This window comes from Stegostoma tigrinum, chromosome 36 (genome assembly GCF_030684315.1).
Source record: "Stegostoma tigrinum isolate sSteTig4 chromosome 36, sSteTig4.hap1, whole genome shotgun sequence".
Lineage (NCBI taxonomy): Eukaryota > Metazoa > Chordata > Chondrichthyes > Orectolobiformes > Stegostomatidae > Stegostoma > Stegostoma tigrinum.
This window is the reverse complement of record NC_081389.1, coordinates 26471318-26498416: the sequence shown is the minus strand read 5'-3', so window position 1 is coordinate 26498416 and position 27099 is coordinate 26471318. Positions and strand designations below refer to the sequence as shown.

The window sequence follows — 27099 nt, the reverse complement described above, 5'->3', positions numbered from 1 at the left end:
TGCTGCTGCTTCCCCATGGGGTGATAACCCTCTTCCCACATATAGATGAATGGACATGTCTATGTTAAAAATAGGACAAGATGGAAGTGTGGACCCCTCATTCCCACTGACAACATTCAAATGACTCTGTTTTCTTATCCCTGGCAGATGATAACTTCTCAACGGCCAATGAATGTGATAAATCTGCGATTACAGGAGGACCTTCACCTTCACAGCTGTGGTGATGTCAGCTCACCAACAGCTTCAGTACGGACTGTCCAATTAGACCACAGACTTGAACGTGAGCGGCCGCATTGTTTGACAGATGCGTGCAGAGAGACAGTTCTGTGACACCTGCTGTGAACTGGGCCATTTCAGATGAAAAGAATGTGGACAGGCAAGGAACAGATTGGTCTGCATTCAAATTTGGAGCTAGACATCACCTTCCGTTGGGGCGGCACGGTGGCTCAGTAGTTAGCACAGCTGCCTCACAGCGCCAGGGGCCCGGGTTCAATTCCAGCTCCAGGTGACCATATGTGTGGAGTTTGCTCATTCTCTCTGTGTTTGTGTGAGTTTCCTCTGGGTGCGCCAGTTTCTTTCTACAGATCAAAATATGCAGGTTAGGTGGACTGGCCATGGGAATTACAGGGATAGGGTGAATCTGGGTAGAATACAGTCTGGAGGATCGGTGTGGACCTAATGGGTGGAATGGCCTGCTTCCACACTGTAGGGATTCTATAGTTCTAAGCTATATATAGAGACAGAGATTCTCATTGAAGAGGAGACGGCTTTTTCAAAATATTCCATATAACTGTGAAAGCTGGAAGTAGTTTGAAAACATAGGGTGATTGTTGCCATGGCTGTTGTCTACAATGAGATGTATGCTGATCATTTGCAGTGTTTTGATATGAGTATTTATAATTTATTGCCGCTGAATGATTGATTGTAAATTGAGGTTGGGTCCACTGCTGTTTGTCATTTTTATAAATGACCTGGATGAGGGCGTAGAAGGATGGGTTAGTAAATTTGCAGACAACACTAAGGTCGGTGGAGTTGTGGATAGTGATGAAGGATGCTGTAGGTTGCAGAGAGACATAGATAAGCTGCTGAGCTGGGCTGAGAGGTGGCAAATGGAGTTTAATGCAGACAAGTGTGAGGTGATGCAGTTTGGTAGGAGTAACCGGAAGGCAAAGTACTGGGCTAATGGTAAGATTCTTAGTAGTGTAGATGAGCAGAGAGATCTCGGTGTCCATGTACACAGATCCCTGAAAGTTGCCACCCAGGTTGTCAGGGTTGTTAAGAAGTCATACAGTGTTTTTGCTTTTATTAATAGAGGGATCGAGTTCCGGAACCAAGAGGTTATGGTGAAGCTGTACAAAACTCTGGTGCGGCCGCACTTGGAGTATTGCGTACAGTTCTGGTCACCGCATTATAAGAAGGATGTGGAAGCTTTGGAAAGGGTGCAGAGGAGATTTACCGGGATGTTGCCTGGTATGGAGGGAAGGTCTTATGAGGAAAGGCTGAGGGACTTGAGGCTGTTTTCATTAGAGAGAAAAAGGTTGAGAGGTGACTTAATTGAAACACATAAAATAATCAGAGGGTTAGATAGGGTGGATAGGGAGAGCCTTTTACCTAGGATGGTGACGGCGAGCACGAGGGGGCATAGCTTTAAATTGAGGGGTGAAAGATATAGGACAGATGTCAGAGGTAGTTTCTTTACTCAGAGAGTAGTAAGGGAATGGAACGCTTTGCCTGCAACGGTAGTAGATTCGCCAACTTTAGGTACATTTAAGTTGTCATTGGATAAGCATATGGACGTACATGGAATAGTGTAGGTTAGATGGGCTTGAGATCAGTATGACAGGTCGGCACAACATCGAGGGCTGAAGGACCTGCACTGTGCTGTTATGTTCTATGCTCTATGAGGTTAAGATGATTTTACTGTCTGGGCCTGGTACTGAATAATCCCCAGTAACTTGCCATAACTTGAAGACTGCACTTGCTCCAACTTGCAACAATTCAAGTTATTTCACTGATTGTAAGGACATGACAGAACTGGTAACACTTTCCAGGATCTCCTGAGTTTATCTTTCAGCTATTTGAGGACCATTTGAGATAATGAAAATGCTGAAGTGGAGTTATTCTTAAACTGTGACCAATAGCCCTTCAGTTAGCACGCTACTGGATTTAAAATGCATGATAAAGTTTAAATATTTGTTCATGTCATCTTGTTTGTGTGGCAAAGCTCACTGAGTTTAACCAATCTACTCCACGAGGTTAAATAAACCAATAGTTCACAGGATCCAGGGAGCTGATCCTCCTACAGCCTAATAGACTGTATCAGTTCTCTGGTGCTGTCTCCTTTCATCTGTGAATGCAGACCAGTGGATGAGGAGACCAGAACCAGTGACGACTACTTTGTGTTCAAAATCGCAAAAGAACAAAATATCACCCTAGTGATTGAGCCTCATTCACTAATCATTGAACAACTGCAATATTGCTGTTTTAAGATGTTAAAATATATTAATATTGAACACATTATATGGAAAAATATATTAACTGTCCTCCAGATAGCCACCTGATAATGAATGAAAATGAAATATCTCCAGTGAGGAGCCCTGGCCGTGTTTAGATTTTTAATATTTGATATTCAGCATCATTAATCTAAGGAGGGCTGAATTAAGCATCTGGTTGTCCAGCATTTGACTAAAATATTAAATTGCCACATTTATTTTTCTATATTGTAAATTGAATTGAATCCTATGGATTAAAGACAAACACTTTGTATGGTCCAGAAAATAAATTGGTGCCAATACCATTTTTAGCCCCACATCTATACCTCTGTGCAGTGCCAAAGAATAGTTATTGGTGTCAAAACTTTAACTCTGTTTCTCTTTCCAAAGATACTACCAGACCTGCTGAAATTTTCCAGCACCTTCAATTTTTATTCCAGTTTTTCAGCATCTGGAATATTTTGGAAGAAGCACAGATAAAACAATGGTATTGTATCACACCCAGCCCAGTTCAAGTATCACCTATTTTTATGAAAAAGACAAGAACGAGTCTGGATTTTCTTCCCATTTGCTTCTTCAGCGATCCACAGCTGTTCACACTGTTTATTTCACATTCTGTATTCTAGCAGCAGATTCATACAACAGCCAACAAAACATTGCAGGATCTGCAGCTGCACCAACTCATTTCCAACTGGAGCAACATGATGGGGAAAAAGACAAACTAACATTTAGCCTCTAGTGCTAGGTACAGCATTTCAAGATACAAATACAAAGACTTTAATATTAACAGCTCACTCACCAGCAACACAACATGCGCGCTGCACAAACACAGGCTAGGCAAGTAACTGTTGTTCATCAACTGTAACAGAACTAATTTGTTACATTCCAGCAGAGCTAAATGCACAAAGAAAACACTGGTAAGAAAGTTCAAAGCAGTGGGTGTCACTGCAAGCTGTACTGTCTGAGGTTTCTGTGTATACTTGTTACTAATTGCAACAATGGCTGTCTATCTGACATTCAGCACTGGACATTCAATTATTTATTGCACACCAACATCATGTTAAAGTGACATTGTCACTAACTTGTGAAAGAACTTGGTTCAACTTTTATAAAATGCAATATGTTTGTTTTCAGAGCAGAGGAAGAGCCATTTCTTCTCTCAATGGAAATGGTGCACGGTCTAGTGTGGAGCGACAGAGCAGAAAGACACACATTCCCAGAGACACAGATACGCGCGCACACACAGGCACAAACTCTCTCTCATATATACACAAACACTCACGCTCACAAGAAAGAAAACAGACATGCACACACCCATGCAATATGGGAGGCACTGACACTGTCTTCATCCCACTGAACACCTCTTCCCAGCAGAAAACAGCTTATCTGCTGGAAGTCCATTGAGCAGATGAACCCGTTTCTTCACAAAATTAGATGTACAATGGTGTTTCTTGTCCAGTTAGGAGTCTAAACATGGCAGCTGGCATTGTCTTCATGTGAATCTAAAATTATTAAAAATTCAGCAATTAAAAATTCCAGCTTTTTCCAAAGCACATACCTATTGAGTACAGCAACTTAGAGAGATGACAGCTGAAGCTTGATGATGTGCAGTTTAAACATGAATGGATCCCTCATGACATTGTTTGTGATTTGTTGTTGAGTCGTTAGCGATGGAAATATCACCATGTATTTCTTTACCCATTGGTTAAAGTGTGTCTCCTTGAAAACAATATCAAATAAGTAAACAGCACTTTTGAACATTCAGAAACTAAGTGCTGTTAAGAAAGCTGTAAAGGTTGTTTTAAATATAAAACAAGATTTCTAATAGCTGATCATTCAAACCAAATAAAGAGGATAGGGAGGATTTACATTGTAACCTGAAATAATTTCAGGGCTCAGACCTACGGATTTCATGAAACTTCACTCCCTAAGAAAATTCAGGAAAACCACTAATTCTCTTTGATCACTTATAATTCAATGGCTCTGATGTTTGTACTGTGTTCTCCAGGTTCTGTAATCATTCCACTTTCTACAGGATCTGCTGTCCTTAATATCTTAAAAAGTGTGATCAAAGCAACCATAAATGTCTAAACTCCAGGAAATGTAATTGTACTTTATATAATCTTCAACTTCTTTAGCACTCTAATTTCAGTATCATCCTGGTAAATTCAGGTCAATGCATTTTTCCAAAAGCACACAAACAGAAATTACTGGAAAAACACAGCAGATCTGGCAGTTATCTGTGGAGAGAAATCAGGCAGTTCTGAGAAAGGTCACCAGACCTGAAACATTAACACTCATTTCTCTCCACAGATGCCAGACATGCCGAGCTTTTCTAGCAATTTCTGTTTGTATTTCTGATTTACAGCATCTGTACTTCTTTTGGTTGTTGTTTCAGTAACCTTTCAAAGGGGTTGTTCCCAGAACTGCTCACAGTAATTTCAGGGCTGTGTGTTAATGTACGTGACTTCTACCTCCACATATTCTAGTCCTTTAAACTCAGAAGGCATTAGTGTTTTAGACTATTTTCTGTTAATCTGTTGGTAAAATGTTAATAAAGAGAGTAATAAGCTCTTTGCATCAAGGATCTTACCTCACCCACTGAGTTAGACAGAGCTTGAACAATTTTTTCATGGGCAGTAGCTACAACACTTTGCCCATTGATTTCAATGATACGGTGACCCACTCTAACTCCACCACGCTCTGCAATCCCGCCTCTCATTAGGCTGCAAATCTGTAAGAGCAAACAAATGTCACTGCCAAATCCCGTCTCATTTCTTGCACTCCTTCAAATATTACAGAGAGGGAATTAGGATAATGTTTTGAGTGGAGAGTGACTGAGCAACCCCATATGGATACTCAGCAGAGGCTGCTGCAAGTGCCTTGTGGAATTTGTAAGGGGAAGCTTGTATGGAACTGGATCACAGCTCAATATGTCAACTCTAGACGTAAATATCTCACTCTCTCAGCACCAGGTGTTTATCATAATTAATTAAACAACAGGAATAATATTCACACAACAACTCTTACAAATAACAGTTGGTGTTAACAAAGACAATTACAGCACAGGAACAGGCCCTTCAGCCCTCCAAGCCTGCGCCGATCAAGATCCTCTGTCTAACCTGTCATCTATTTTCTAACGGTCTGTGTCCATTTGCTCCCTGCTCATCCATGTACCTGTCCAAATATATCTTAAAAGACGCTAACGTGTCTGCGTCTACCACCTCTGCTGGCAATGCGTTCCAGGCACCCACCACCCTCTGTGTAAAGAACTTTCCACGCATATCTCCCTTAAACTTTCCTCCTTTCACTTTGAACTCGTGACCCCTAGTAATTGAGTCCCCCACTGTGGGGGGGAAAAAGCTTCTTGCTATCCACCCTGTCTATACCCCTCATGATTTTGTAGACCTCTAGCAGGTTCCCCCCTCAATCTCTGTCTTTCTAATGAAAATAATCCTAATCTACTCAACTTGTCTTCTTAGCTAGCACCCGCCATACCAGGCACCATCCTGGTGAACCTCCTCTGCACCCTCTCCAAAGCGTCCACATCCCTTTGGTAATGTGGTGACCAGAACTGTACACAGTACTCCAAATGTGGCTGAACCAAAGTCTTATACAACAGTACCATGACCTCCCAACTCTTGTACATGATACCCTGTCTGATGAAGGAAAGCATGCCATATTGACCACCCTATTGAACTGTGTTGCCACCTTCACGGAACAATGGGCCTGAACACCCAGATCTCTCTGTTCATCAATTTTCCCTTGGACTTTTCCATTTACTGTATAGTTCGCCCTTGAATTAGATCTTCCAAAATGCATCACCTCCCATTTGCCCGGATTGAACTCCATCTGCCAATTATCTGCCCAACTCTCCAGTCTATCTATATTCTGCTGTAATCTCTGACAGTCCTCTTCACTATCAGCTACTCCACCAATCTTAGTGTCATCTGCAAACTTGCTGATCAGACCACCTACACCTTCCTTCAAGTCATTTATGTATATCACAAACAACAGTGATCCCAGCACAGATCCCTGTGGAACACCATAGTCACAGGTCTCCAATTTGAGAAACTCCCTTCTTCTACCACTCTCTGTCTCCTGTTGCCTAGCCAGTTTTTTTTATCCATCTAGCTAGCACACCCTGGACCCCATGTACTTTTATATCAGCTCCAATATGATGAAGTATTTAGTGGAACTAAAAATGGGAGTCTACGGAGCAAAGTGTAACATGTTTGATACAACGCAAGTCCCCACTACTCTTTTGAACTGAAAGTAAATCTGCCTCTAAACTTTTAAAATTGAAAGTATAGCCAACTTGACATTGTCTCCATTTAATAATCCCAGGACAGGTACAGCGCTGTTTTAAAACAGGAAGGAATGCTCTCTCAACACTGTCCTGATCAAGAAAATACACAGGACAGGACAATATGGGGTTGAACAGAGAGTAAAGCTACCTCAGCTATTTTAAAATGTGAGTAAACTTCTCTCTACTCTTTTAAACTGGAAATCATTGGAAAGTAAAGCTGCCTTAACATTGTCCCCATCAAACACTCCATGGGCATACGTACAGAGTAAAGCTTTCTCTTGTTCTTTTAAACTATAAGCTCTCCTCACACTGCCCCTATAAAACACTCCCTGTCAAACGGAATGGGTTACATTGGGAGTAAAGCTGTGTTTACACTGTCCTCATGGAAAGCTCCTAAGATATGTACTGCATTTAGAAACAGTGTAAAGCTCAGCTGAAAAGTACCCACTGCACTGCATACATTACATGCTGCTCACTTACGATGGACCACTTGCACCAACAGCTTTGCACTTTTAAAACAGGATATTGTAACAAGTTTACTTATTCCTATTGGCAGCAGGAAGCAAGGAAGGAGGCAGAGGTTGCAATAGAGGTCAGACACTGGAAAATTGGGGAACAGCAGGATGCTGTGATGGGGTCGTATTCAGATTGTTACTGTGCAATGATAAGATATCAACCCTCCTTGTGCTGCCACCAGCTGGCACTGTTTAGAATATTATGCTTCCTGTAATATCTTTTACAGTTTTGTTCAATAATTCTGCAACTATATCAGGCAAAGAAACAAACTTTGAAGGGTCTAGGCCTAAAATTTCAGCTCTTGTGCTCTGAGATGCTGCTTGGCCTGCTGTGTTCATCCAGTTTCACACTTTGTTATCAAAGAAACAAACTAGTTATGTTTCCGGTAGGATCTCACTTGGTGGAGCCACTGATAGATGCATTCATTGCATGGCTCTATTTAAACTTCAAGGAACAGAGCTGCAAAGTTAACCAACAGGTCAAAGTTCAGTAAGCAGGGACCTCGATGCTAGCAGCACCGGTTAGGGTTTCGTTGTCAATTCTGTCCATGAAGCTTTTCCCTACCACCTGCTAGTCATTCCAAACAGTTACAGTGACTGTTCATTCCTCAAAACAATTACATTAACCCAGCTATATACTGCATCTCTCCTCAGTTAATAGATATCAGTTATGATCCTTGAGCAGAGAGGATAAAGGTTGTCCTGAGTGGGAGACAGTCTTGAACTCAGGGTCAGTTTCTCCACCAATAACAAACTGTAGGAGTGATGTTGAAATAGCTGTCGATCCTTTTTTACACTGAGTTGAAAGAACTAAAGGTGTCAGAGTCTTGCTTGAAACATGGACCACTACACAGTCATTGAAATATCGTAAGCTGTGGAAACAATGGAGGATCGCTATTGCTTTAGGTCCCAGCTTTCTGAGGATGAAAAAAAATTCCCAAAATTGAAAATCAGTAATCAGCCTTTGTGATAATTAGTCATGAATAAGCTCCCTGAACAGACCGCAACAGTTAAGTGATATCTCCAGTAGTCCCAAATGGTATGGTATTCATACACAGGCTTTCTTTCTTGGGCAATAGTGACATAGCTCAGCGAGTGTCAATGTTTGGATCAGAAAGGTTTTCAATTTTCTTGTATCCTTCTGACAAAAGAATGTGTTTGTGACCCGATGTTCATTTAGTGCATTTATGATGATGAAGTCAGTGAAGACCACTGGCATTTGATTTCCCGATCCTCCTTTAGTGATGGCACACTTCTGGATTTTAAAGTTGTGGTCAACTCAAAGTTTACAGTTTCCCAGTAGAGTAAATTTGTCTGTTTTAGGGTGGCTACTGGTACAGAGTTCCATGTGAACATAATGGATCATGTGTTTTATCGTATACAAGTTTTAGGAATTGAAGTTTAATAGTAGAAAATGTGTTTAACTGTATTTAAACTCATTGAGCTATAGAACAGGAGTTGACTGACTTATTTGGAGAGGTGGTATTTACAAAGTTTGCACTAAAAGCAATTCAGAGTCACTTAGAACTAAATTATTTTCAGACACATTCAGAAAACCTTAAAGGTCAGGTTAAGAAACCAGAGTAAGTTACAGTGTGATGTAGGTGACTGGAGACTAAGAACACACTCTCTGGTTTCAAATCAATTCAGTTTTGTGTTTGCCGGTAGAGGTCAGTTGCAGTTTTGGAGCTAAGTGAACTGAAAAAGAAGTGCAACTGCTAGCAGACACCAAGCAGTGACTGCATACGTCTCTGGAAGTCAGTAATAGTTCAATGCAACTGAGTGTGGGGTGAAGTAATGGAGTAATTGAGTCCTTCAGCACAGAGACAGGGCCTTCAGCCCAAATATCTCCATACCAACCAGTGTCCATCCACGCCAACCCCACATCCCTGCTCTTGGCCTGTAACCTTCTAAACGCTTCCTATCCATGTATTCATCCAAATGTATTTTAAATGTTGTTAACATACCTGCCTTAACCACTTCCACTGGCAACTCATTCCAGATACGTACGACCCTCTGTTTAAAAGTTACCCCACAAGTTCCTGTGTACTATTTCCCCACTTACCTTAAACTGATGCTGTCTTGTCTTTGATTCGCCAACCCTGGGAAAAAGATGGAGTGCATTCACCCTATCCATGTTCTCATGAGCTTATACACTTCCATAAGACTCCCCCCTCAGTCTACTACGCTCTAAAGAAAAAAGTTCTAGCTGTCCAACCTCTCCCTATCACTCAGTCCCTTGAGCCCTGGTAACATTCTTGAAAATTTCTTCTGCACTCTTTCCAGAATAATAACGTCTTTCCTATAGCAAGGTGACCAAAACTGAACATAATACTCCAAGTCTGGCCTCACCAACGTCCTGTACAACCATAATATAACTTCCCAACTTCTGTACTCCGTGCCCTGACTGCTGAAGGCCAGTGTGCCAAATGCCTTCTTCACTGTTCTGCCTACTTTCAGAGAACTATGTACCTGAACTCCAAGGTCCCTCTGTTCCACTAGACTCCTTAAGGCCTTACCATTCACCATGAAATTCCTAACTTGATTTGACTCTCCAAAAGGCAATACCTCAAATTTATCTATATTAAAATTCATTTGTCATCTCTCTTAGAGTAATTCAGAGTTAGCTCATTGAAGCTAACTAATTAAATGCTGAAATTGCAGCAGTAATTTTACACTTGAGCAGAGATTCAGGAATTCTGGAAAGCTCTGTATTAGAAGAGATTGAACTACCAAGACTTGAGCACTGGTTAAGGCAGTCTTAGAGAGGTTCTGAGGGAATTCGAAGGCTTAATCTTCAAAATCGAGCATTAGAATCTCTTGAAAAGGAGACAGTTTTAGTCAGATTTGGAGACCACAATGCCACTGACGTTTGGGTGGGATTGATCTTGGCTGTATCAGCTATTTAAAGTGCAGTCTGAGTGGTAATGTAACATTCCGGGATGTTCGGTAACCATTTGTCTGTTAATGTATATTAATCTCACGTTAATTATGAATAATACAGTTGAGCCATATATATTCTGTCCAAAGATGTGCAAATTCAGTGGATTGGCCATGCTAAATTGCCCATAGTGTCCAGGAATGTGTAGTCTAGTTTGATTTGCCATGGGAATTGCAGCGTTAGGGGGAATAGGGTTGGGGAGTAAGTCTGGGTGGGATGGTCTTCCCAGGTTTGATGTGGACTCCTCCACACTATTGGGATTTTATGATTTGCTAAGTCAACACACTGATCAGTCATCACACTTGAACAAAGCAAGTGTAAGTAATAATGAAGATTTTTGTTCTGGCATTTCAGTTCAACACCAGAATCCTGCCACTTGTTTTCTTTTCCTTGGTTCTTCCATACATTTTACTATTTAAAAGATTGTTAGGATCTCTTCTTAGATCATAACAAAGATCTGGCTTGTTCGGTATTTCCAGAACTGGGATCACGACTGTTCAGCAGCATGGTTTTGGACTATAACACTATATGAAAGAACTCTTTTAGTTTAGTCTATAGGAGCTTTTGTGAGAACATATACACTGATTTTTGTGGCCCACTGAGCTCGAAGGCCACTGGTCGTGTGATATTCATTAATGGCAAACGGAAGTACTTCTGAGATGATGTTTTTGATGGCAAACTCAATTCCAATAATATTACAGTCCTCCCCTGGTTTTCTCCTTCCAGAAGAAAATATATTCTCCTTCCTGTCTAAGCTGACTTCCACTAGGAAGTCCATGTTTACTGAGAGCAGGAACATCAATGTTCTGCAAGTTCTTGAGAAACTATGGCAGTCCTACTTTCCAAGTCTTCATTGTTTTGACTATCCACAAAGGGGCACATGTTCAAAGTGTAAAAATCCAAGCTTTCTTTGGGCTCATACGTTCTTTAAATGTGCAGGTGACAATGCCAACAGAAGAAGGAATAGCCTTTGTTTGTAGCACCTTTTTTAGAGAGGAGCCTGAAAAGGACGGCTCCATGATGAATGTTGCTGCCAGGGAAATGCTTCACTCTAAATTCCAAGAGCTCAGCAAGCATCAGACATCTACTGACTAGGCTCAGATTTGTGATTAGAGAAATCAAGGTCAGAGCCCATCCATGACACAATCATCTGATGCTGCAGGGCTTTTGCTTATTCCTACTAGAGACTGTTACATGGCATCTTTTAATGTGGGAAAGTTGGTGTACAATCAACAATCTTGAGGGGTTCGCAATCTTAACCAGTCACATGGTAAAGCATACCAACTGGTGACTGTCAATCCCACTGCAGCTTTAATGCTCCTTTGATATGCATCCATGTCTTATTTAACCACACATTCTGCTGTTAAGGCTTTGAAGCATGGGTTTTCATAGAGATCTACCTCTTTAGATCCAAGTAGCTCAGAAGACCAGGCTCAACTCCTGCAGGTTTTAGCTGGAATGGGCTGGGGGGGAAGCTGACACTGTGAACAGAGCTGCAGCCAGTCGTCTTCCCTGGGACATGGGAACCATAAGTGGGGGCAGCTATCAGTCAGCGGAGCCCTGGAGTCCATACAACAGAGCTGATCTATGTTCACCACAAAACCTGTGAGGTGAGTCATTCAATTTAATGGACCGCGGCATATATTTAAAGAAAGAAATAATGCTTCTCAGAAGAATCTGAAGAATATGATAAACAAACTGTTCACTGACATTATCATGGGCGATCACCAAACCATCATCTCCGATACCATCCATGACCTCATCACCTCAGGGGACCTCCCACCCACAGCCTCCAACCTCATTGTTCCCCAACCCCGCACGGCCCATTTCTATCTCCTTCCCAAAATCCACAAACCCGCCTGCCCTGGTTGACGTATTGTCTCAGCCTGCTCCTGCCCCACCGAACTCATCTCCACCTATCTGGACTCCATTTTCTCCCCTTTGGTCCAGGAACTCCCCACCTACGTCCGTGACACCATCCACGCTCTCCACCTCCTCCAGAACTTCCAATTCCCTGGCCCCCAACACTTCATTTTCACCATGGACGTCCAGTCCCTATACAGCTGTATTCCGCATGCAGATGGCCTCAAGGCCCTCCGCTTCTTCCTGTCCCTCAGGCCTGACCAGTCACCCTCCACCGACACCCTCATCCGAACTCGTCGTCACCCTCAACAATTTCTCTTTCGCTTCCTCCCACTTCCTACAGACAAAGCGGGTGGCATGTGCCCAAGCTATGCCTTCCTCTTTGTAGGTTACGAAAAACAGTCCCTCGTCCGCACCTACACAGGCTCCAAACCCCACCTCTTCCTCTGTTACATTGATGACTGTATCGGCGCCGCCTCTTGCTCCCAAGAGGAGCTCGAACAGTTCATCCACTTCACCAACACCTTCCACCCCAACCTCAGGTTCACCCGGGCCATCTCCAACACATCCCTCACCTTCCTGGACCTCTCAGTCTCCATCTCAGGTAACCAGCTAGAAAATGATGTCTATTTCAAGCCCACCAACTCCCACAGCTACCTAGAATACACCTCCTCCCACCCACCCTCCTGCAAAAATTCCATCCCCTATTCCCAATTCCTCCGCCTCCGCTGCATCTGCTCCCAGAATGAAGCATTCCACTTCCGCACATCCCAGATGTCCACGTTCTTCAAGGACCACAATTTTTCCCTCGCAGTGGTCGAGAACACCCTTGACCACGTCTCCATTTCCCGCAACACATTCCTCACACCCCACCCCCGCCACAACCGCCCTAAGAGGATCCCCCTCATTCTCACATACCACCCCACCACCTCCGCATACAACGCATCATCCTCCGACACTTCTGCCATCTACAATCCGACCCCACCACCTAATACATTTTTCCATCCCCATCCTTGTCTGCTTTCTGGAGAGACCACTCTCTCCATGACTCCCTGGTCCACTCCACACTCCCCAACAACCCCACCACACCTGGCACCTTCCCCTGCAACTGCAGGAAGTGCTACACTTGCCCCCACACCTCCTCCCTCACCCCCATCCCAGGCCTCAAGATGACTTTCCACATCAACCGGATGTTCACCTGCAGATCTGCAAATGTGGTATACTGTATCCACTGTACCCGCTGTGGCTTCCTCTACATTGGAGAAACCAAGCGGAGGCTTGGGGACCGCTTTGCAGAACACCTATGCTCGGTTCGCAATAAACAACTGCACCTCCCAGTTGCGAACCATTTTAACTCCCCCTCCCATTCCCTAGGCTACATGACCATCATGGGCCTCCTGCAGTGCCACAATGATGCCACCCGAAGGTTGCAAGAACAGCAACTCATATTCCGCTTGGGAACCCTGCAGCCCAATGGTATCAATGTGGACTTCACAAGCATCAAAATCTCCCCCTCCCCCCACTGCATCCCAAAACCAGCCCAGCTTGTCCCCGCCTCCCCAACCTGTTTCTTCGTCTCACCTATCCCCTCCTCCCACCTCAAGCCGCACCTCCATTTCCTACCTACTAATCTCATCCCGCCTCCTCGACCTGTCCGTCCTCCCTGGACTGAACTATCCCCTCCCTACTTCCCCACCCATACTCTCCTCTCCACCTATCTTCTTTTCTCTCCATCTTCGCTCCGCCTCCCCCTCTCTCGCTATTTATTTCAGAACCCTCTCCCCATCCCCCTCTCTGATGAAGGGTCTAGGCCCAAAACGTCAGCTTTTGTGCTCCTGAGATGCTGCTTGACCTGTTGTGTTCATCCAGCTTCACACTTCGTTATCACTGACATTATCATCACTGGCATCAGCAACACTCCCTAGTAATTGCTCACAGCAGCTTATGAAAGATCTGAAAAAATCACACAACGGTGCAGAAAAAAGTACTTCTGAAAGCCGATGAACAGAGCTCAGCAAAAGGTCTAAAAAGCCACTGAACATAAGGACATTCTGTGCTGCCCACAGAGGGCGGTGTCACACCATGATTCAATTGTTCTGTCATACACCAAAGTGAAAAGAGCCTCATCCACTCTTCACGGCCCAGACAGAGCCTGGTCAGGCATCTGAGACATCAATCAATGACACTGAGATTGCACAGAAGAGTAACAATGTCAATCTACATGAAAGAATGAGAATAGATCAATAATCATTTTAAAATTCAAACTGTCAGCCCTAGCACAGGGGGTAACTCTCACCTTTGAATCAGAAGATTTGAATCCAGAGACATTAGCGCAAAAATCCAGCTGACAATCCTAGGGCTTTATAGAGAAAACACCGCGCTATCAGAGGGTTAGTACTGAGAGCACAGGCACTGTCAGAGGGTTACTACTGAGGAAGTATGACAGATATAGAGGGTCGCACTGATGGAGGATCAATACTGAGCAAACACCACACTGATGGAGGGTCAGTACTTTGGGAGTATCACACTGTCGTACCATCAGTGCCAATGGAGCAGGCATTGTTGGATGGTCAGTACTGAGGAAGTTCCACAGTGTCAGAAGGTTAGTACTGGGAACGGGGGGTGGGGGCACTGCCAGATGGTCACTGAGGGACTATCACACTGACAGAGGGAGCACTGTATTGATAGACCATCACACTTATGGAGGGTAAATACAGAGGGAGTACTGCACTGACGGAGAATCAATACTCAGCAAGAACCACATTGATAGAGGGTCAATAGACAAAAGGTGCAGGAGTAGGCCCTTCGAGCCAGCACCACCATTCATTACGATCATGGCTGATCATCCACAATCAGTATCCTGTTCCTGCTTTATCCCCACAGCCCTTGATTCCACTATCTTTAAGACCTCTATCTATCTCTTTCTTGAAAGTGTCCAGAGAGTTGGCCTTCACTGCCTTCTGGGGCAGAGCATTCCATATATCCACCACTCTCTGGATGAAGAAGTTTTTCCTCAACTCTGTTCTAAATGGCCTACTCCTTATTTTTAAGCTGTGTCCTCTGGTTCTGGACTCCCCCATCAACAGAAACATGCTTCCTGCCTCCATAGTGTCCAATCCCTTAATAATCTTAACGTCTCAATCAGATCCCCTCTCATCCTTCTAAACTCAAGTGTATACAAGCCCAGTCGCTCCAATCTTTCAACGTATGATAGTCCTGCCATCCTGGGAATTGACCTCGTGAACCTACGCTGCACTCCCTCAATAGCATGAATGTCCCTCCCCAAATTTGGAGACCAAAACTGCACTCAATACTCCAGGTGCGGTCTCACCAGGGCCCTGTACAGCTGCAGAAGAAGGAGCTCTTTGCTCCTATACTCAATTCCTCTTGTTATGAAGGCCAGCAGGCTATTAGCTTTCTTCACTGCCTGCTGTACCTGCATGCTTGCTTTCATTGACTGATGTACAAGAACACCTAGATCTCGTTGTACTTCCCCCTTACCTAACTTGACTCTATTGCGATAGTAATCTACCTTTCTGGTCTTGCCACCAAAGTGGATAACCACACATTTATCCACATTAAACTGCATCTGCTATGCATCCGTCCACTCACCTAGCCTGTCCAAGTCACCCTGTATTCTAATAACATCCTCCTCACATTTCACAGTGCCACCCAGCTTTGTGTCATCGGCAAATTTGCTAATATTACTTTTAATGCCTTCGTCTATATCATTAATATACATCATAAATAGCTGCGGTCCCAGCACCGAACCTTGTGGTACCCCACTGGTCACTGCCTGCCATTCCAAAAGGGACCCGTTTATCACTACTCTTTGCTTCCTGTCAGCCAGCCAATTCTCAATCCAATTCAGTATTTTGCCCCCAATACTCAGGACTGAGGAAGTGCCGCACTGAAGAGAATCACTACTGAGGGAGTATTGCAGTGTCATGGAGTCAGTGCCGATGGAGTGGAAACTCATGGAGGGTCAATACTGAGGGAGTATGCACTGAGGGAGTGGATGAGTTTGCAGATGACACCAAGATTGGTGGTATAGCGGATAATGAAAAAAGAGATCTTGATCAATTGTGTCAATGGGATGAAGAGTACCAGATGGAGTTTAATCTGAAAAAATGCAAGGTATTGCATTTTGGTAAAACAAACAAAGGCAAGACTTATACAATTAAAAGTAGGACCTTAGATTTTGGTGTAGAACAGAGAGACCTAGGGTTTCAGGTACATAATTCTTTGAAGTTCGCATCGCATATAGACAGGATTGTTAAGAAGGCATTTAGCACACCTGCCTTCATCGTTCAGCCTTTTGAATATATGAGGTTGGGATGTTATGTTGAGGTTGTACAGGACATTGGTGAGATCTTTTCTGGAGTTAGGGCCCTAATAATAGGAAGGATATTATTTAGCTGAAGAGGGGAAATGGAGCATGTGAGTTATAAGAAGAGACAGGGTAGGCTAGGACATTTTTCACTGGTCCATAGGAGGTTGAGAAGTGACCTTACAGAGGCTTTTAAAATCCTGAGGGGTATAAATAAGGTGAATGGCAGGTGTTTTTCCCCTAGGGTGAGGGATTTCAAAACTAGAGGGCATATTTTTAAGTGAGAGGAAAAAGATTTAAAAAAGATAAGAAGGGCAATTGTTTTTAACCTACAGAATGGTTTCTGTGGAATGAACTTTGAACGTAGAACAGTACAGCAAAGGAACAGGCCCTTTGGCCAATGATGTCCTGCTGAATATGACACCAAATTAAGCTATTCTCTTCTGTCTGTCCTTGATCCATATCCTTTCATTCCTTGCATATTCATATGCTTATCTAAAAGTTCTGTAAACGCCCCTAGTGTATTTGCCTCCACCACTACCTCTGGCAGCATGTTCCAGACTCCTACCACTCTCTGTGTAAAAAACTTGCCCCTCACATCTCCTTTGAACCTTCTCCCTCTCACTTTGAACACATGTCCCTAGTATTTGATATTTCAACTCCTGGAAAAAGAGTCTGACCTGTCAATCCTATCTATGGACGTCATAACAAACTTTTATCAATTCTCCCCTCAGCCTCTGCTGCTCAAGAGAAAACAACCTGAGTTTTTCTAGGCTCTCCTTATAGCTCTTACCCTCTACTCCAGGCAGCATCCTGGTAATCCTCTTCTGTACTCTCTCCAAAGCTTCCACACCCCTCCTCTAATGTGGAAACCATAACTGAACACATTACTCTAAGTTAATAAAATGTGAGGCTGGATGAACACAGCAGGCCAAGCAGCATCTCAGGAGCACAAAAGCTGACGTTTCGGGCCTAGACCCTTCATCAGAGAGGTATAGCCTAACCAAAGTCTTATAAAGCTGCAACATGACATCCTGATTCTTGTACTTAATTCCCTGATCTGTAAAGGCAAGCATGACATACGCCTTCTTTACCACTCTATCTACTTGTGTGGCTACTTTCAGGGAGCTATGGATTTGAACCCCAAGACTCCTCTGTACATTAATGCTATGCACGTCCTGCATTAATGTATACGTTTCCTTGACAGTGGATCTCCCAAAGTGCAGCACCTCACACTTACCCAAATAAAACTCCATCTGCCATTTCTCTTCCCATATCTGCAAATGAACTATATCCTGCTGTATCCTTTGACAATCTTCTACACTATCCATAGCTCCACTGATCTTTGTGTCATCTGCAAAGTTACTAACTCATCCATCTACATTTTCATCCTTTTTTCAAACAAATATCACAAACGGTAGAGGTCTCAGTATGGATCCCTGCAGAACACCACTAGACACGGACCTCCAGGCAGAAAAGTGCCCTTACACCATTACGCTCTGCTGTTTATGGGAACGCCAGTTCTGAATTCAAGCAGCCTAGTCACCATGGATCCCATACATCTTAATCTTTTGGATGAGTATACCGTGAGGGACTTTGTTGAAAGCCTGACTAAAATCCATATAGGTGGCAGCCACTGCACTACCCTCACTGATCACCTTCGTTACCTCCTCAAAAAATTCAATCAAGTTAGTAAGACATGACCCGCCCTGTGCAAAGCCATGTTGACTGTCCCTAATTAGACCACGCTTTTCCAAATGTGCATAAATCCTATCCCAAAGAATTCTCTCCAATAGTTTCCCAACCACTGATATAATGCTCATCAGTCTATAGTTTCCTGGATTATCCCCATCTTTTTTCTTGAACAGAGGAACATTAGTTACGTGCCGGTCCTCCAGGACTTCTCCAGTGGCTACTGAGGATACAGAGATCTTGGTCAAGGTCCCAGCAATTTCCCCTCTTGCCTCTCTCAATAACCTGGGGTAGATACTATTGGGCCCTGGGGACTTCTCCACCTTAATGCTCTTGAAGAGACCCAACACGACTTCTTTCTCAATCTCAAAATGCCCTAGCATATTAGCATACTCCACACTTATCTCACTATCCTCCATATCCTTCTCCTGTGGAATACGGAAGCAAAGTACTCATTTTGGATCTCACGTACATTCTCTGCCTCCAAGCACAATTTCTGTCCTTTATCCTTGAGCGGTCCTAGCTTCTCCCTAGTTGTCCTTTTCTTTTAATGTAGGCATAGAATGCTTTGGGGGTTCTCTTTAGCCCTATCTGGCAAGATTATTTCCTGGCCCCTTCTTGCTATCCTGATTTTCTGCTTTCTTCATATTCCTCATGAGCCCTGTCTAATTTTAGCTTCCAAAATCTTACATAAGCTTCTTTTTCCCTTTTGGCTAAATTCACAACCATCCTCATTATCCCAGGGTCACTTGCTTTGCCATCCCTGTCCTTCCTCCTTACTGGAGCATGCAGTCCTGAACTCTGATTAGCAAGTCCTTAAACAATTCCCACATGTTAAATGTGGACTTGCCTGAGGAAGTGGTGGATGTGGGTACAGTTACACTGTTTAAAAGACATTTAGATAAGTACATGATTAAGAAATGCTTGGAGGGAAAGGGGCCAATTGCAGACGGGTGGGTACAGTTCAGTCGGCTTGGACAGAAGGTTGTTTCCATGCTATATGACCGTATGAGTGCGACACTGTCAGAAGGTCAGAGCTGAGGGACTGCCACAATGTCAGAGAGTCAGTGCTGGGGAAATCATGCACTGTCACAGTGTCAGTGCTCAGGGAACACCGCACTGTTCAAGGGTCAATACTAAGGGAATACTGCACTCCCAAAAAGTCAGTATGCGGGAGCACTGATGGAGTGATGCACTGTCAGACGGTTAGTGCTGAGGGAGCACTGCAATGTCAGAGGTGAAATACTGTTCTAAGAAAAATCAGTAATGGGACGTCTAGCTTTTTGTCATGTTATTCACAGCCCTGCCCAGAGTACTCACGATGCCATTCTGTACACTGAAACCAAGCTGGTACTTGAGGTCAGGACGTTTGATGAGCACGGTGGTGACAGGAGGACAGCTCACAATGTTCAGCTTAACCTGAACCTGATTCTTCAAACCCTGAAAAACAAGGCCAGCTGTGAAATAACCAGATGTGAGGCAACTGACTCATTGACCTCAGAGATTCTCATAATCATCAATCTCAAATGGGACAAACGACAAGGACTAGAAAACCCTTCAAGGTCCAGCTGTCTCTGGGCCGAGGAATTCAAAACTCCAGATTACCATGGATATAAGAGCGGGAGTCTGTATTCAAAGACAGAAGTGGGAAGTTGTGTGTGGACCCTGTGAAGATTGGAGAGGCGCTAAATGATTATTTCTCATCTGTTTTCACTGAGGAACAGGAGAATATTGTAGAGGAGATGACTGAGTTACAGGCTACTAGAATTGAAAGGATTAAGGTTAGTAAGGAGGAGGTGTTATCAATTCTAGAAGGTGTGAAGGTAGATAAATCCCTTGGGCCAGATGGGATTTTTCCGAGGATTGTCTGGGAAGCTAGGGAGGAGGTGGCAGAGTCTTTGGCCTTGATCTTTCAGTCCTCATTGTTTACAGGTTTAGTACCAGAGGACTGGAGGATTGCAAATGTTGTGCCCTTGTTCAAGAAGGGCAGTAGGGATGACCCAGGTAATTATAGACCTGTGAGCCTTACGTCTGTTGTAGGAAAAATTTTGGAAAGGATTATAAGAGATAGGGTTTATAATCATCTAGCAAGCAACAATTTGATTGGAGATAGTCAGCATGGATTCGTCAAGGGCAGGTCATGTCTCACAAACCTCATTGAGTTTTTTGAGAAGATGACCAGGCATGTGGATGAGGGAAGGGCAGTTGACGTGGTGTACATGGACTTCAGTAAAGCCTTTGATAAGGTTCCACATGGTAGGCTATTGGAGAAAATACAGAGGCACGGGATTGAGGGAGATTTAGCAGCTTGGATTAGAAACTGGCTTTCTGTAAGAAGGCAACAAGTGGTAGTTGATGGAAAATATTCAGCCTGGAGTCCGGTCACTAGTGGTGTGCCTCAAGGATCTGTTTTGAGGAAACGCACGCAGACACGGGAGAATGTGCAAACTCTACACAGACAGTCGCCCAAGGCTGGAATTGAACCCGGGTCCCTGGTGCTGTGAGGCTGCAGTGCGAACCACTGAGCAAAGAAGTGGGTGTATGTAGGTGGCAGGGTCCAGGGGGGTTGGCAGTGTCCTTGTGTGCAGGTGGGAGGGTGTGTACTTGTGAGGGTGTGAACCTGTGTTGGTGAGAGTGTATAGCTACAGTATTGAGCAGTACCTTAATGATTCCTTGGCAGGTGGTGAGTGGGAGACCAACAAGGCTTGTGCCATTGACGGACATTATCTGGTCTCCAATACTGAGCTTTCCTGAACGAGCTGCTGCTCCTCCATTCATCATGTTTGCCAGGATGACTGTTGGCAGGATTGAACCCCATCCTGACTCCACAATCACAACACCAAAAATCTCTCCTTTCAACTTGTCAACGTGTAGCTGTGTAAAACAGTGAGTAAAAGAACAAACACTAACATTAGTCACATAAAATTCTGACAGCACTCCCAAACTCATCACGCGGCACTCCGTGTGTATATGCCAAATGTTGGAGAAACACAGGTTGACAATCAGAGATTTAGAAAGGCAGGGGGAGAAAGGGAGGGAGAGAAAAAAATGGGGGAGAAAGGGAGGGAGAGAAAGGCAGGGGGAGAAAGGGAGGGAGAGAAAAAATGGGGGAGAAAGGGAGGGAGAGAAAACATGGGGGAGAAAGGGAGGAAGAGAAAAAAATGGGGGAGAAAGGGAGGGAGAGAAAGGCAGGGGGAGAAAGGGAGGGAGAGAAAGGCAGGGGGAGAAAGGGAGGGAGAGAAAACATGGGGGAGAAAGGGAGGGAGAGAAAAAAATGGGGGAGAAAGGGAGGAAGAGAAAGGCAGGGGGAGAAAGGGAGGGAGAGAAAGGCAGGGAGAGAAAGGGAGGGAGAGAAAGGCAGGGGGAGAAAGGGAGGGAGAGAAAACATGGGGGAGAAAGGGAGGGAGAGAAAACATGGGGGAGAAAGGGAGGAAGAAGAAATGGAGGGAGAGGGGCGTGTACCATGCACAGGGGGTGGGGCGTGTGTGTGCATGTGCGTGCGTGTGTGTACGCACGCCTGTGTGTGTCTGTGTTGTGGAGTGGGAAGGGGATGCGTACCATGCAGTGCAGAGGGCAAGCTGCCTGCAGTCACTTCAAGTAACTGACCTCTTTACAATTAGCAGAGTTGGAGAAATGGACAAGGTCATCATTGTACATTTCCTGAGTGTTGATGATGTCACTGTACTCCTTCTGACTCAGGTCCTCAGGGTTAATCCCATTGGCTCGCAGAAACTCCTGGTAGGCAACACTAAACGCCTGTCCAATGGACTGGGCTATCAGCTGTGCCTGCACACAAACAAGGAGCATTTCTGAAAACAATATCTACGCAATAATGATACTTTTCACTGCCTGCTAGTGTGACATGATACTGAGAGCAGAGGATTCCAGATTGAATAAATATTCAATACTGAAGAGCAGCATGAAATTCCCGATTGGACAATAAGGTACAAGCTGCTTCCGTGGGAGCATGGAGACCATCCAGCTTTGCAGATTCTTATCAGAGCCTGGGTAGAATTGGCTGAAGACTGCAGCCCATTGGATAGATGGATTGCGAGCACCTAGTATCTAAACTGAGACTGTGCATTACACTCACTGCTCATGGAGTCATAACGAAGAAAGAGGCAACTTATCACCAGCATTACAGGAAAAGTGTACTCACATCCTCAGATTCGAACACATGACAGACCATCTTGTACTGTTTCTTGGCCTCCTGACTGCCAGGCGTGCTTTCAATACAATCCTGGGAAGCCGCACGTGGCACTCGCCGCCGAGCCATCAGAACGACAATGTTGCCAATATCTGCAATGTAGGAAATTGTGCGCAGTGCATGATCCATCATTGGCTCCTGGAACAGGTAACACATAACGGTTAGAGGCTATGGAGGACCTCCATGGTCATTAATCAACAAGTGAAGAGACATCAGCATCTTGTACAGCACAGACCAGTGATCAGTCGAGTTACATACACTCAACCCTTTCATTAGCTATTGCGAAAATAAAGAAAGTGTCAGCCTTGGTTCAATTGGTGACATCTCCACAGGAGGCAGAATCAACTTCAATCTCCAATCTAGAAATTAGGTCTGAAGGTCCAGGCTAACACTTCACTGCTGCACCAAGGAAGTGCAACACTGTGGAGGATCATACTGAGGGAACAATGCACTAATGGGCACTAGTGAGAGTGTACAGCACTGAGGGAGAAGCACACTGTTGCAAGGGGAAGTAGTGAGGTAGGACTGCACAACTGGAGCAGCATTAGGGAGGTGCGTCTGGTGATGCAGTACTAGGGAGAACTGCAGATCTAAGCCATCAATAAAAAAATTGAACTCGACCCCATATATATTCCACAACGAAGGAAAACCAAAAGTGAGGTAATCCAGCTCAACAGACTCCAGAGTTTAAAAACCAGGCGGGAAAACACACTGACGCTTCACTGAAGGCTGCACTGATAATGTTACCCAGCAGGGGAATGAAATGTCTGCGGAACAACAAACCACAACACTCACAACCTGAGCTACAAATGTACCCCTAAGCCTTAGAGAACTGCAGAGTTGGAGAGGCAGTAATGTGAGAGAATTGCACTGTTAGACAGGCAGCAGTGAGGGAGGACTGTGCTGATGGAAGTGCAGTACTGAGGAAGCATCACTAATTTGGAGGGGCAGTAATAAAGGAGAAGCAAACCTTTGCAGGGCACTAACGAGACAGCACCACTGTGTTCGAGGGGAAATAATGAAGCAGAAGTACATTGTTGGAGGGACAGTAGTGATAGTGTAGTGTCAAATGCCTTCCCAATGAGACATTAAATTGGGATTCTTTGTATCAGAGATAATAGGAACTGCAGATAGAACATAGAACAGTACAGCACAGAACAGGCCCTTTGGCCCTCGATGTTGCACCTACCTGTGAACTAATTTAACCCCCTTCCCCTAAACTATCTCATCATCATCCATATGCTTACCCAAGGACTATTTAAATGCCCCTAATGTGGCTGAGTTCACTACATTGGCAGGCAGGGCGTTCCACACCCTTACCACTCTCTGAGTAAAGAACCTCCCTCTGACATCTGTCTTAAATCTATCACCCCTCAATTTGCAGCTAAGTCCCCTCGGACAAGCTGAAGTCATCATCCTCAGAAAAAGACTCTCACTGTCCACCCTATATAATCCTCTGATCATCTTGTATGTCTCTATTAAATCCCCTCTTAGCCTCCTTCTCTCCAATGAGAACAGACCCAAGTCCCTCAGCCTTTCTTCATAGGGCCTGCGCTCCAGACCAAGCAACATCCTGGTAAATCTCCTCTACACCTTTTCCAATGTTTCCACATCCTTCCTGTAATGGGGCGACCGGAACTGCATGCAATATTCCAAATGAGGCCGCACTAGCGATAGGTTTAGGGTTAGGGTTAGGAGAATGCAATATAATAAGGTGTGGAGCTGGATGAACACAGCAGGCCAAGAAGCATCTTAGGAGCAGGAAAGCTAGGCCCTAAACGTCAGCTTTCCTGCTCCTAAGACGCTGCCTGGCCTGCTGTGTTCATCCAGCTCCACACCTTGTTGTCTCTTTTAAACCGGGATTCTGTTTGCTCGCCAAGTGAAATCTATTAGCTTGCATGTTACTATATGAAGAATGATACATTTTTCCCCATGTCTCAGACCAGTATTTAATCCTAAAATAACTTCTTAAAACATTGTCATGACTTTTCACACTGGTCTTTATGGGATCTTGATCTACTCAGACTGCCTGCCTGCTGGCTTTATCTTAGTTCCTTGGCTATGTTTCAAAATGCTTTACTGACTGTTTTGGGACATCCTGAAAGGTGCTACAGGAATGCAAATCTTTTCACCCGGTTAATCAGATGGTATTTTTGCACTTCAGATTTCTACAGTCATTGCCTGTTACTGGGAACTGCAATCCCGCTACCCTCCTCCACACACACACACACACACACACACACACACACACACACACACACACACACACACAGAAGCTTGCTGGGCTAGGGTCTGCATCTCCCAAACATAACTATTTAACTGTTACCTGAGAATCCGCATTCAGAACTTTAATCCTTTGTGTGGAAATGAAGAGATCAACTTCTGTCATTGGCTGTGAATCTCCATCAGAACCCTGGAAGGAAGAAATTGACAGGGTCATTGCTACAGCCCGTCTGGAAATCCTGGTCAATATGCTGGCTGACAGTATTTCAGTCACTAGTAAAATGTTACCAGAGATAATGGGAACTGCAGATGCTGGAGAATCCAAGATAACAAAGTGTGAAGCTGGATAAACACAGCAGGCCAAGCAGCATCTCAGGAGCACTAAAGCTGACGTTTCGGGCCTAGACGCTTCATCAGAGAGGGGGATTGGGAGAGGGCTCTGGAATAAATAGGGAGAGAGGGAGAGGTGGACCGAAGATGGAGAGAAAAGAAGATAGGTGGAGAGGAGAGTATAGGTGGGGAGGTAGGGAGGGGATAGGTCAGTCCAGGGAAGACGGACAGGTCAAGGAGGCGGGATGAGGTTAGTAGGTCGGAAATGAAGGTGCAGCTTGAGGTGGGAGGAAGGGATAGGTGAGAGGAAGAACGGGTTAGGGAAGCAGGGACATGCTGGGCTGGTTTTGGGATGCAGTGGGGGAAAGAGAGATTTTGAAGCTTGTGAAGTCCACATTGATACCATTGGGCTGTAGCGTTCCCAAGCGGAATATGAGTTGCTGTTCCTACAACCTTCGGGTGGCATCATTGTGGCACTGCAGGAAGCCCAGGATGGACATGTTGTCTGACGAATGGGAGGGGGAGTTAAAATGGTTCGCAACTGGGGGGTGCAGTTTGTAAAATGTTACTGCCTGGTTTCATATCATGTCCATTGAAATGTATATCATGTCACCCATTACACTGTACTGCTCTCTGTCCAAATAAATTTAAAAAACGTGGATCAAATCATCAAAGACACAGGGGCAAGCCTACAGGTGAGCTACTCACCCCTTTCTTCTTGGTCTTTGATGTTTTCTGCACCCTCTGAGTAGCAACAAAACATTAAAAGAAAACAAAGTTAGATACTGGAGGTGACACAATAGATACTGGTACACAATACATCTCTGGTCACTGAAAACCATCAGGCCTGGGGTGGGGAGGAGGGACAGAGACAGGAGGAGGAAAGGGGGATGCATTTCTGGAGTGCTGAATACAGGATCAGCCCACGTCCTTATACATATATAAATTGTTGTATTGCACCAGTATGACTTCTATCCACTGGTGTTTAAAAGAGTGTTTGAATTAAAGCATCCTGAGGGATCCTGACAGGATGGATGTGAGGAGGATGTTTCCTCTTGTGCGAGAATCTAAAAATAAGGGTCACTCTTTATAAATCAGGGTCACCCACTTAAAGATAGGAGAATTTCTTTCTCACAGGAAGTCGTAAGTCTTTGGAACTCTGTTCCTGAAAAAGTGGTGGTAGTAGAGTCTTTGAACATTTTTAAGGAAAATTCTTGTTAAGTAAGCTGGATGGGGTAAGGAGAAATGTGAGGTCATTGGAGTAGACAGGAGTAATCATATCAGCCGCGGTCTTATTGAATGGGAGAGCAGACTCAAGGGTCCAAATTGTCTATTCTTCTTTTTCTATTTTTGTATATTCACAGCCAACACCTAACAACAGGCAGTAGGCTAACTGGCCTATAATCACCTAGTTGCCCTCAGTCAGAGAGGCTGAACAAGAATCAGGTATGACCTTCTTGTGCAGTTCCTTTGTTAGCGAGTTTTGAGAAGATTTGTAGCTCAGGTTGAGTTTCTGGACGTGAGTTTGCTCGCTGAGCTGGAAGGTTAGTTTTCAGACGTTTCGTCACCATTCTGGGTAACATCATCAGTGAGCCTCCGACGAAGCACTGGTGTTATGACACGCTTTCTATTTATCTATTTAGGTTTGCTTGGGTTGGGAACCCAAGGAAACCTAACCAGATAAATAGAAAGCGGGACATAACACCAGTGCTTCGTCGGAGGCTCACTGATGATGTTACCTAGTATGGTGACGAAACGTCTGAAAACTAAACTTCCAGCTCAGCGAGCAAACTCACATCCAGTTTCTTTGTTATTTTAAAATATTTCCGTTTGTTTGTAAAATAATATTCACACAAGTCCATAGCTTTCCTTATCTCTTTATGATCTGAAGGGTTACTGAGACCAAATAGAACAAGGCACCAGGTGATGGATATATTAATGCAGTGTTAATTGGGTGTGATTCTTGGGGCCCTCTTGTGGCGCAGAGGTAGCATCCCTACCCTGAGTTTAAGTCCCACGTGTTCCAGAGGTATGTACCAACAGCTCTGAACAAAATGATTAGAAAAACGGGTTAAGATAAAGAGTGTGAACTAGTTGCATAAATAGGTGAAGCTGGTAATCAGGGGTTTTTGTGGCACAGTGGTAGTGACCCTATATCTGGACCAGAAGGCCTTATGTCAAGTCCCACTTGCATCAG

At 44.3% G+C, this 27099-nt stretch overlaps 2 protein-coding genes across 9 annotated transcripts in view; one reads left to right on the top strand and one right to left on the bottom strand.

Moving 5' to 3' along the window:
• The window catches only part of fam189a1 (family with sequence similarity 189 member A1), a 72881-nt gene extending 67757 nt beyond the window's left edge, over positions 1-5124 (top strand). The window contains exon 10 of one of the 2 annotated variants that reach the window (XM_048520910.2): positions 148-5124. In XM_048520910.2, the coding sequence (XP_048376867.1) occupies positions 148-330 (183 nt within the window). In that variant the 3' untranslated portion in view covers positions 331-5124. The remainder of the gene's footprint in view (positions 1-147) is intronic. The other variant, XM_048520909.2, reaches the window with a different exon arrangement.
• Positions 3049-27099, bottom strand: part of apba2b (amyloid beta (A4) precursor protein-binding, family A, member 2b) — a 164989-nt gene continuing 140938 nt past the window's right edge. For all 7 annotated transcript variants that reach the window (XM_059640141.1, XM_059640142.1, XM_059640143.1 and 4 more), the window contains 8 exons: positions 25611-25646; positions 24676-24762; positions 22302-22487; positions 21749-21928; positions 20804-21016; positions 19463-19582; positions 5086-5226; positions 3049-3994 (listed from right to left, as the gene is read on the bottom strand). In XM_059640141.1, the coding sequence (XP_059496124.1) occupies positions 3923-3994; positions 5086-5226; positions 19463-19582; positions 20804-21016; positions 21749-21928; positions 22302-22487; positions 24676-24762; positions 25611-25646 (1035 nt within the window). In that variant the 3' untranslated portion in view covers positions 3049-3922. The remainder of the gene's footprint in view (positions 3995-5085; positions 5227-19462; positions 19583-20803; positions 21017-21748; positions 21929-22301; positions 22488-24675; positions 24763-25610; positions 25647-27099) is intronic.